General features: G+C 41.7%; 1 protein-coding gene and 1 long non-coding RNA gene across 3 annotated transcripts; both read left to right on the top strand.

Annotated features, from left to right (window-relative positions):
* The first annotated feature begins 1,672 nt into the window (after nt 1-1,672).
* On the top strand, nt 1,673-2,809 carry LOC113591268. The gene is made up of 3 exons (XR_003412176.2): nt 1,673-1,745; nt 1,827-1,886; nt 2,749-2,809. It is a non-coding gene; the product is annotated as an uncharacterized LOC113591268 (long non-coding RNA).
* Nucleotides 2,810-3,147: 338 nt separating this feature from the next.
* LOC113591273 (C2 calcium-dependent domain-containing protein 4C) lies at nt 3,148-10,290 on the top strand. Of its 2 annotated transcripts, none has more exons than XM_035523277.1 (2): nt 3,148-3,569; nt 7,263-10,290. In XM_035523277.1, the coding sequence occupies exon 2, from the start codon at nt 7,297-7,299 to the stop codon at nt 8,557-8,559; it is 1,263 nt and encodes a 420-aa protein (XP_035379170.1). In that variant the 5' UTR covers nt 3,148-3,569; nt 7,263-7,296; the 3' UTR covers nt 8,560-10,290. The 2 variants fall into 2 exon arrangements, with proteins under 2 accessions (XP_035379170.1, XP_026887531.2); XM_027031730.2 differs by lacking the exon at nt 3,148-3,569 and adding an exon at nt 6,052-6,142.
* Nucleotides 10,291-11,163: the final 873 nt, after the last annotated feature.

Here is an 11,163-nt window from a genome sequence, read left to right as displayed (position 1 = left end):
TCCAAGAATAACCCTGCTCCCAATTGCCTTATGAACAGTTGTGGGATCACTTGGAAAGATCTTCACTGCTACTGTTGACAGCAGCATAAGGAGCACCACCATCACCAGTAGCAGCCCAGTAGCCGCCCATGCCTGAGGAATCGGAAAAAGAACTAGGGATTTTTTTGGAAAAAGAAATTTAACAGTTAAAGGTCCGGGTTAGAAATATTTTTTTTTTTTACATTTACAGAATCTTTCTAAGGAGTTGTATGTCATTTACATTTTTTTTCTTATACACTGAATCTTTTACAGAATCTTTTTATGTCCTTGTAGATAAAATACATATTATTTTTCTGTACACTGGCAGACCTTTTACAGAATATTTCTATTTCCTTACAGATAAAATATGTATGTTTTCTATATTCTGTAACCCGAACCCTAGTATCCAATACACAGGGAGGATCCAGATAGCCTGATTGCCCCACTGGAGATCTCTGGAGTTCAGGTAAAGAACAGACTTGTATTACAGAAACTTTACAGAATCTTTCTAAGCAGTTCTAGAGAATTTACATATTTTTCTGTTCACTGACAGAACTTTTACAGAATCTTTTTCCTAATCGATGCATAGCTTTTCCTGTATCCTGTAGGAATAATCTGTAATTGGTGACACAGAAGCTCAGGTAATAACTAGACTTTGCACAAATGTTTATAGAAACTTTACTTCCTTATAGAGAATTAGTGATATGATTATTCTAACCCTAATGTCTTTTTTTCATTAAATTATCTTTTTTTTTTGGGACTGTGATATGCAGTTGGATAGGGAGTTTGAAAAATTCAAGGGAAGCTTATGTACAGTTCTTTTGAGATCTAAAATTAACTTTATTAATTAAACATTTATATTAGTAAAGATCTGATTTAAACTGTGACATTGAATCTCAAATTAGTCTTTCCTGAATTACAAATATTCTGTGGTCAAATGGGCACATCCAGTGGGACTCTCAAACAGATGCTAAATGTTTCAGGTGTACAGTTTCTGTGCAGTTCAAATCACACACAGAAATGGTAATGGTGATTGCATATTATATAATATAGAACAAAATGGATATATTAAATATTATTTTGGAACGGAATTAAGTGGAAATCTGACCAGTGATTTTAAACGTATGTCAAAATTTGAATCTCCTGGACTGAGCACTCACAGCTGTGTGTGTTCTTAGTTTTTAAAGTCAGCAAGGCTGTGTTATGATCCTAATTACATCTTATTTTCTAGGGCATTACAATTCTGGTTATAATTTCATGGGCATTTACTGAATTTCTGTTGTGGTTGATCATTTAGCAGATGATTTAAAAAAAACAAAAAAAAAACCTAGAAGTATCTGATTAATTGAAACCATAGTATGACCAGCTGGCTAAATGCTTGTGCTCTTAATGAGGTCTTGACCTGCATGCTAAAAAATTCCACAAATTAAAGGTAATATTTTGTACTTTTGCCTTTTTCCTCTTGAGTTACAACTTCAAGAAGAAATGTCGTCTTCCTGAAGAAGCTATTACTGCTATACTATACTAATATGCTACGTAGTGCTGTTGGTTGGGTTGGCTGCTTGTGAAATTTGTGCAGGGTTTACCATAATTACTGTAGGCACGTATAATAGAGATTTTATGGTAATACACGTAACAGTAATATCACATAAGACTGCATCTTTGTGTTTTGGTTGTTGTTTGTTGTTTTGGTGCAATACTGAGTGGTTTCAGCACGGTAAAGCAATGTAAGTATTATTTTAACATGTTAACTGAAGTCTTGACATGTTCAAATGTGCTTGTTGAATGTTGTTAATTGTTGGTTACAGCCTCAGTGTCCGTATTGGTTGCCCTGATTTGGAGAAAGATCTGCAGTGCTGGTGTTTTGGGTAGGTGTGTTTTCTTGTATTTTGCTCATTAATGTTTGTCTTTTGAAATATGTGTATAGGTAAGGTAAATTGTTTTGATTTAAGATATTACAGATGGTGATGTGTGGAAGCTGTAGGATGTGATGAGCATTAGGGTTTTGGCATTAAGTTGGCATTGAGTGCCATGTTTGGAGAAGTTATAGCCTGTATTACTGCTTAGTGTACCATTAAAATTACTTTCCTCCTGAATATTTTAATGTTAGAGAAGCTGAAAAAGATACTGTGGATACAGTGGATTATGCAAACACATATAAAAGTCATACGTGAACTTATATAAAACAGATTTGCCTGACCAGTTGTTTTCCCCAGTTCACCCAGTGCTATTTAGTTTGCATAACATGTGGTTTTTAAGACCTCTAAAATCTTTTATTTAGGTTGATTTTTGTTGGTCTTTATAGGTTGTTAATTGTCATTTTATCTTTACTGCCGATTCAACTAATTTCAATTCTGATGTTTGATAATTGAATGTATCCTCTTTTTGAAGTGCATCTATTGTCTACATTTAAAAATAAATTATGATGTAATGGTTATTGAATATCTAGCGCTGAAAATACCTATGGCTATGAACTCTATACTCCAAAACATTTATGCTTCTTCCTGAGAAAAAAAAAAAAATAATCAGCGCATTTATTATTTACTCTGTTGTGGAACCTCAATTGGGTCAGATTGCCACTAGAGGGCACTATTGACTGCTTTATTATACCATGGCAATGCAAGTCTATTCTGTGCTAGTCTTTCGTTCCTTAGTCTAGTTTTCACTATGACAACCTACCTAAACACTAAATTACCTACACAGCACTCATAATACTGCGGTAATTTGCAGGACGGCATGACCCATTTGGGAGATTTGGCAACATGAGATCATGACATCGCATGGATCTACTGTATTGTTAAAAAAAAAAAAAAAGTGATATGAATCAGTCATACTGTTGAAAAGGACAGCAACAGACGTCTTCAATGGAAGAAATCTTGTCTAAATTTTCTGACCACACATCTTGTGGTCAGAATGTCCACATTACTCCTGCCAGAACTCCCTGCAAGGAACTACATTTCAACCACCTTTTGGGCTTTCTTTGTAGAAGCGGATCTTTTTATTGTTAAGAATCCTTTTGAGTGGTACAGGAGGAAGAACCCCACAAGCCATGATAAGCCCTATCAACTTTAAGGTCTGCTGCACCGCAGACAAAGGAGCACGATAAAGGCCCATGCCGCAGACCTCGTACACAGGGAGTTAAATGTCCACGTCAACAATGTCAGGAAAGTTAACCGTGGCAACGTGGGTAATAATCCCAGTTCACGCCAGTGTTCTTAGAGCTCAGAGATGAACAGATACGGCTGTAGTCAGGATTTTAAGACGCGTCCTGGCTTGATGCAGAGCCGGAGATTAGGTTTTAAGATAAAGACTACAAAGACAGTTTGGTGGTGTGTAGATCACAGTGGTGGGAGGACGACCAAGATAAATGGCTCCTTCCCTAGACTCCCTGGACTTCCCTGAAAGGCTTGGAGGAAATCAGGCCACTGTTTCAATTTGTGATGATGCAAGACTCCACCAGACTGGGTTTTGTGGAAGAAGCTCCTGCAGCAGGCCTGGAGCTTTCTGCCGTGATCTCAGGAATCAACTCCAGAGTCTCACCCTTCAGTCAGGTAGGAAACGCCATTTGGAATCGGAGGGTCACACAGTCCAGAACGACTGCATGGGTTTGGCAGACTTCACACCACACAACAGGGTATGGTGAGTCAGTTGCCAAGGAAACCAGTGGGGGGGGAATAAAGTGCAACAATAAACCCAACTGTGAAAATGAGTGACGTTTTTATCCTGGCACCTAACGTTTATGACCCAATTTAAAAATGCTTCCATGTAGCATACATTACTCACTGGAACACTACGTTCGGAGGGTCCTTTTTGTACTTGTAGGTGCCCCGCTGTGCCTTAGGATAATTGCATCAGGTCAAGCTCATTTCCCTCCTTACTCCTGATCCGGTCTGTGTTGTCCTGTTTTAGCTGTCATGGGGCTTGAGACAGATGTTCCACGTGTGACTGTGAAAGGTCTCTCGACATTTCACTATGTGAACATCCATTTGATGAGTGCTTTCCTCCCTGCAATAAATGGTTAATTGTTCTCCGCTGCGGCAATCTGTGTAATAGGCGTCATATTGTATCTCTCTGTGTATTCAAACCTTGGCTGCACTCGAAGTAGACGCCATTAAATCATTTTGTGTGACTCACGTTCCTAACAAAAGCCTCAAGGGCCGAGACGCGCGGTGGCTGTTTGGAGAATGAGGCCAGTGATTTGGCTTCCCAGGACATGTGACTCAGGGCTTGGCTCCTGTTGACTTGTAACTTCTCCATAGCCGCCTCTCAGTATGCTTAAATCACCAGGATGCTAATTCTGTTCTTAATAAGAGGATATAGAATGTATATCATAACATTCATACTGATGGAAGCGGTATGAATCTTATGATATACAATTACATTAGGATATACGAAGCCATTTTTAGTAGCCTGACACAAATCTTTTGGACATTTATTTTTCTATGGTAAGCTTTTGCATTAAAATCTATGATTTTTCTTCTCAGTCAACTGGCCAGCTGTAGCAGTGTGTCACCGTTTTACTGAAACAAGACTGCCGACATAAAGGAGAACGCGTGATGCACGTGCTAAAACCCATCTCCACGGTCGGCAGGAGCAGGGCAAAGAAATGGCACTAACGGCAAAACCAAACCAGCCCAGACGGGGCACTGATCAAGGGCAGAATAAAACAACCAAATTCTCTAACACTAGGAACACGTGAGACAATGAACAAGGAGAGCATATCATAAATAAGAATAGCTGAAAGAGTGAACGCCAAAGGATGTAGAGAGAAACAGCAGAGAATATGCAGGCAAGCAAGACAAGGGACAAGTGGAACAGATTTATTAGGCGTGGGGCTAGAAATCAATCACAGGTGAGTTGCAGGGAAAATGATGGCAGCAAAACAAAAACAAGAGTCACATGACTAGGGGGACAAACTAGTTAGGGAGGAGACACCCTCCCTAACTAAGGGAAAATACAGACTGGGGAGACACTGATGCTTGCTTAGTGAGGTGATTTCATAATATTATCTGCTTGACTTCCTAAATGGCCAATTGACATAAAGAATTATAATCATGCTCCTCACACAATCCATTTATGTTTTCCGTTATTATCATGCGGTTTGTATATTGCATCGCTTGATATTCAAATTGTGTGAAATATTTGTTTGCTTCTGTTATGAACTGCGATTATATTGTCTTTCCTGATGAGTTTCTGAATGGTGATCTTCAAGTAGGAATGAAATGGAGATGGGAACCATCATTTATTAGAACAGAAATGTAAATGGTTTTTGCTTTCGAAGGACACAACTAGTACTCATCCCATCAGCAGGGACCGATCCTGACCAACTAGATCCTGTGTTGTCTTATACAGATTTCTTTCTAAAGAGGTACACAGTGTGGTTCTGCAGAGAATCACAGCCACACTCTTTGGCTGATTTTGCAGAGCTTTTATAAACAGTCTTTATTATGCTTTGTTTGAGAGTGTTAGGATTTCAGAGCATATATCAGAATATTCACCTGATACATAAAGGAAATGCACAGATATGGTCCAACAATAGTTGTTATAGTTGAGAAACAATAGGGGATATTTTCTTTTAAAAGCTGTAGTTCAATTCCTCTTAGGTTCTCTTGTGAGTGGTGGTGTTGTTGTTGTTTATTTTTTTAAATGTCTGTTGGTTGCTAAAGATATTGTTTGGTCGCCAAGGCAGATGATGGCCAGCATTACACTCTTTCTGACATAAATGCAGGATTAAATGTTATTCATATATTCATTTATGGAATTCTGTAAAAAAAAAAAAATCTTCCACGTACATACTTATTTATATGTAAGATGTAATCTGTACATTTGACCCTTAAAATAGCCTACTGGTTTTGTGAAGGTCTGCATTACAGTTCAGGCGCCTAATCGATCGATCTCAAATTCTGAGACTATCTGGCGAAGCGCCGCGGTCCCTCTCATTGGTCAGGACCCGCAACACAACTGCTGGGGATTATAAAAGGGCAACAAGCGCTCTTGGTCCGTTAAGTCGCGCCGCGGCTGGAGGGAGAGAGAGCTCATTTTCATCTATGACCCACAATGAGCTACTGAGGAAATGTTAAGCTACTAAAGGGTCAAAGCAAAAAAAGCTATTTCATATCTCAGGGTAAGTAGCCCACTTTAATGCAACAGGTGTTATGTTTCCGTTGTAATGCTTGCGCTGTGTTTGTAAGGTAATTGGTTTAGTCTATGTAGTTTATTTTTCATCAAGTAATTAAACGAATCTTTTTAAAAGTCAACTTTGTAGCTTTGTAACTCATTCAGACGGATAGCCATTAAGAAATGTCACTTGGATTCATTATTTAGCTGCAGCGATTTTGCGCTTGTGAAATGGTTACGCAGATTATTCATAATAAACATACTCATCGATCGATTTAAAATAGTTTAAACTTACTGTATTCAGTTTACATTGAAAAGAAACATCGACAATGGGTTGTTAATGTTAAACTTAATTATAATAATTCGCTTGTCTGTTTCAACACTGTCCTGCCGATACCTCTGCGTGTGCTTGCCGCTTGGAGCCAGTCAACCCAGTCTCTCTGATTTAGCAGGTCCAGTTAGGCTCGAGTCTCTTAAGCATGATTTTAAAGTAGTGATCTATCTTTTCTCTAAGGCAATTCCCTGAACACACAAAGTTCTCGTATTGTGTCTTTGTAAGCACATTTCCAGAATTGTTTTGTTTGTCTCAAAACTGCCTGTTGCTTCTTTTATTGTGGACTCCGTCCGACAAATGTGGGCTAACGTCCAGCTCATGTCGCTTTAAACGGTCCTCTTAAAATATAAAACATAGTCTACTTAACGAAATTAAAGCCTACTTTAATGAAACTGGCTATAGGCAACATACTTTGCGCAAAGAACATACACAATACGGAATGAAGGCAAGCTTTCCCGATAAGCGTTTTTATTTTCTTTAAATATTTTTGTTTTATTAAAATGCTAATTATGTTTATTGATCAGCTCTGGGTTAACATGAGGTAATATGTAAGTGAGGTACAAGTAACGTTGTATCATAATATAACAATATCTCAGGTACTTTACAGTAACATTGAGACGTTCTGATTCCTACCAATATGACGACTTTTATAAGTAAGACTATTTTGTGTTTTTAAGTGCCACATTTTCCACTAGGAAAGCATTTTCCATTTTCTTCTGAGAATACTGATTTATGCACATTTTATTTTCTGTCATTTACATACGGTAAGCAACACTGCTATCTAATTTTTCAGACAGCAACCCCAGTTGTTCAATCCCAGAAAAATCATGTGGGTTCTGGACAAAATCCGGAGCTCAGTGGAGAACAATGTGCCCCGGCAAGGGGAAGCAGGTGACCGACAGGACAAAGCTCCTACCTACAGCAATGTTCTCACCCCTGACAAGATCCCAGACTTCTTCATACCCCCCAAGCTTGTCAGCTGTCCCCCAGAGGCTGAGTCACCGGACGTGAAGCCCAAGGATGGCTTGCATCCCTCGGCCTCCGAGCAAACCATCGTCACAAAGGCGGAGAGCATTCTCCACAGCCCCCGTCTGGTCAGCAAGCTAGCTGGAGACACCAAGAACCTGCTGAGGGCTGCCAATCGCCACATCATCCAGATCGAGAGTGCGGAGGATGTCATCGCTGGTGACACCAATGCTGACCCGCAGTCTCAGACCGCCATGTCCCTGCCATACATTCCAAAGACTCAGACCTCCTATGGCTTCGCCACGCTGACGGAGAGCCCCCACACCCGGCGGAAAGAGTCACTGTTCCACTGTGACCATGCGAGCCCGGTAACCTCGCCCAGCGTGCCACGGAAGTCCCAGGCCAAGAGCGGCATCGAGGGCAACCACCTGAACCCGCTGGACTTCAGCACGGCGCATGTCAACCCGTACCGCTACTTCAGCGGCGGCGAGAGCGACACGTGTTCCTCGGCGGAATCCTCGCCCTTCAGCTCGCCGCTGCTGTCCCGCTCCGCTTCCCTGCTCAAGCTTTTCACGCACGAGACGCAGGCCAAGGCGGTGAAAGCCAAGAGGACGTTCGCGCGCCACAGCTCCCTCTCCACGGACGAGTGCAGCTCGGCCGAGCCCAGCCCCGGCGTGTCCAGGCGTATGCACCGCCCGCCAGGCGCCGGCCTGCCGCCCAACCGCCCGCACGCCCGTGAGTGGCAGCAGGAGCACACGGTCAATCTCCACAAGGGTGGCGCTGTGCGCCTCTATGCCGACTACGATGCCGGTGCCGCACGGCTGCGCGTGCGCATCCTGGCTGCCGAGGACCTGTACAACCAGGCGGTCGACGTGAAGAGCATCAACTGCTGCGTGTCGCTCTACCTCAACCCCGGCAAGCTGCAGAAGCAGAGGAGCACCATCATCAAGAACAGCCGCAACCCCGTCTTCAACGAGGACTTCTTCTTTGATGCTATCAGCCCGGTGCAGGCCAAAAACCTGGCGCTGAAGATCAAAGTGGTAAATAAGGGTACGAGTCTGAAACGGGACAGCTTGGTGGGGGAGAGGGAAGTCCCCCTGGGAAAGCTGTTGTCAGGGCTCTAATCCCGCACAGGGGCTTGAGGTTGTGGGGGTTGAGTGGGCTAACGTATCTTTAGTGTAAATATACTGCTTCCATGTACCATTTCCTCGCACTTCACTGGACAGTCACAGAGCTACTTCACGACTCATAACTACCAGCACACTCTAGGGGCTTGGTATTTCCAGTACGTATATGTTTACATTTGAATATGCTGTGGATAGAAGATAAAATTATATTGCATCTTCATCTATGTACTTATTTGTAAGTGTATTTGTGATGCAGAGAGAACATTTGCCTTTTGATATCAAAAGTGTTTGCCCTTGGTGTGCTGGACCTCGGAAATGACACAATGACCCAGTCTGCAAATGCAAACGCTGGCTTTGACCCCGCAGGCCAACCAATGTGGAAGAGGAACGCGGTGGAAGAAGCTGCACCGGAAGTTGCGCCATTGCACCAAGACGCTGACTTAAATATGGAAGCATGATGGCATATGCACACCTTCTGTAAATAGCTTTGTGAGACCCAGAGAAGCCTTCCTGAAGAGGGACGAGCATCGCATGTCCTCACCAGCCCAGACCAGCCTGTCGAGCTGCGCATGCCTTTGTTTGTGTATTCGGACTAATTGTCATATCTGGTGGCTGTGTTTGTTACCTGTCACTATATGCTGGTGATATTTTATAAAGTCTTCATCCTGCAAATTTTATCCGTTTAATCTTGAAAACATTTCCTTGCACGCTAAATGGAACCGATGAAAGATAGTGAAGCATAGCGGACCATGATTCAGTCCAAACATTTAAGCACTATGTTGTTAGTGTGTTTTTTTTTCCTTAGTAGACACCATATAAAATCATGAATTGATGTATACATTGGTCCCAAGTTCTCAGGAAACTGATTTGTTTAGCCTTGGCACAACACTGCTTTGGCGCCAGTGTGTTCTAATGTATGTATCCTGTTATCTTATACGAGAGTAGAGCCAATGATGTGAGCATCACTGTGGCACTATCGCGCCCTTGCTAATGCACATGGAAACGCAGCTCTTGGGTGTGAAACTTTTGCGCCAGTACTTGCTGCATTCTTAATGTCTAAATACTACGATATTTGTAGATAAATCACATCTGGAGCACACATCTGCATCTCACAATTTAATGTCCGAAATGAGTGGTTAGAGTGCTGGAACTCATTAAAATGCCCCACAAGACGGGCAGAATAACCTTGCCATTGATCAGCCCTGTAGCGTGCTGACGATCCCTCCCTAATAAATCATGAAATGCTACTTAATTAAACAAGAGGTGAAAGGTTTTTAACCTGCAGATCTTTTTCCTTTCCATCTTTTTTTTTTGCCTCATGAAAAGCTGCGCCTTCCAGAGCCATTAATGTGCTTGAAAAGCGTGCTTATACTCGCTCTTACCGCCACTTTTACCCGATTTTGGCTCAGAGCCGCTCGTCTTCCTGTTGCAATAGCTTTTCAAAGCGCCGATCCAACGTACTTGACGTAGACACTGTTTTGCTGACGTGATGTTGATTCTATCAACTCTGGTATTTTGTAGTTCGTTTACAAACTGTTATTTTTAGTGTGCTTGACCGACTTGCTGTGTTTGAAACTGTGAAATGCTGAATGGGTGATTGGATGTGCTATATTTGTGGCATGCTCTTTACAGTTTTGCATGGGTACTGGAACATTTAATGTATATGCTGAAAAATTACAGGTTTGTGGTAAGAGTTTTATTTTGTGCACTTTTGTTAATGTAAGTAAAATAAAGATATAAGTGGTATATAGAAGGTCTCTGGGCACCATGCTAGTTAATAATTGTTCTTCATTATATAGTTATAATCATGAATTTTAATGGTTTATTGGATGAACAATGGTATTGTATGAAAGAGTGCAGTAATCATATCTATGGTCACAGAAGGAACTTTTCCAGTAGTTTATAACACTTGCCTGTCAGCAGAGACAATCAAAAGTGTCTGAGGAGGTCTAGGTGCCATTTGCTGGTAAACTGACTGAGGTAGGGAATAATCTGTTTCTGCTTCCTCTGGGCTGGTCCCCATGGCTCATTAGGGCAGAGGGAGAGAGCGATGGAACACCTGTTCCTCCAAATGAGCTATCCACACTTTCTTCATTTGGCCTCGTCGACTCTTTCTAGCCATATGACCTCATTTCTTCTTCTTCTTCTTCTTCTTCTTCTTCTTCTTCTTTACTCTTTCTGTCTACCCATACTCTGTCGCCTTCATCCTTTTTACTTGACTTTATTTGACAACCCTTTTCTCTGTCAACTCACTGTGTCTCACCACACAAAACAAATTCTTTCTGCACCATCCTGTTTCATCCAACATGAACTGTACTGCACACGGTAAGTTGCCCCACAAAATCTCTGCATGGTGTAGCGGCATGTTGTTAAAAGTCCGACTTGCTTCAGACTTATCTTGACCAAAAAATAAAGTTTGCCCCAACTGACCATATAAAATGACCACATACTGGTATCACTCTGAGATAGAGACCATCAACACCTCATGGAGAAGATAGTGTGATAGGGACTGTCATTCAGGAAGGTAAATGCTATGCCCAAGAGCTGGTGCACTACAGGTGGTCAGAGCACACATTTACCTCCTGAAAGACTTGGGGTTGA

The sequence above is a fragment of the Electrophorus electricus genome, chromosome 26 (assembly GCF_013358815.1).
Source record: "Electrophorus electricus isolate fEleEle1 chromosome 26, fEleEle1.pri, whole genome shotgun sequence".
Classification (NCBI taxonomy): Eukaryota; Metazoa; Chordata; class Actinopteri; order Gymnotiformes; family Gymnotidae; genus Electrophorus; species Electrophorus electricus.
Note: the sequence above shows the minus strand (reverse complement) of the source record. Positions and strands in the feature narration are given on the sequence as shown.

What these genes read in the sequence shown, in the direction of transcription:
- LOC113591273 (XM_035523277.1), top strand. Translation starts at nt 7,297, where the DNA reads ATGTGGGTTCTGGACAAAATCCGGAGCTCAGTGGAGAACAATGTGCCC.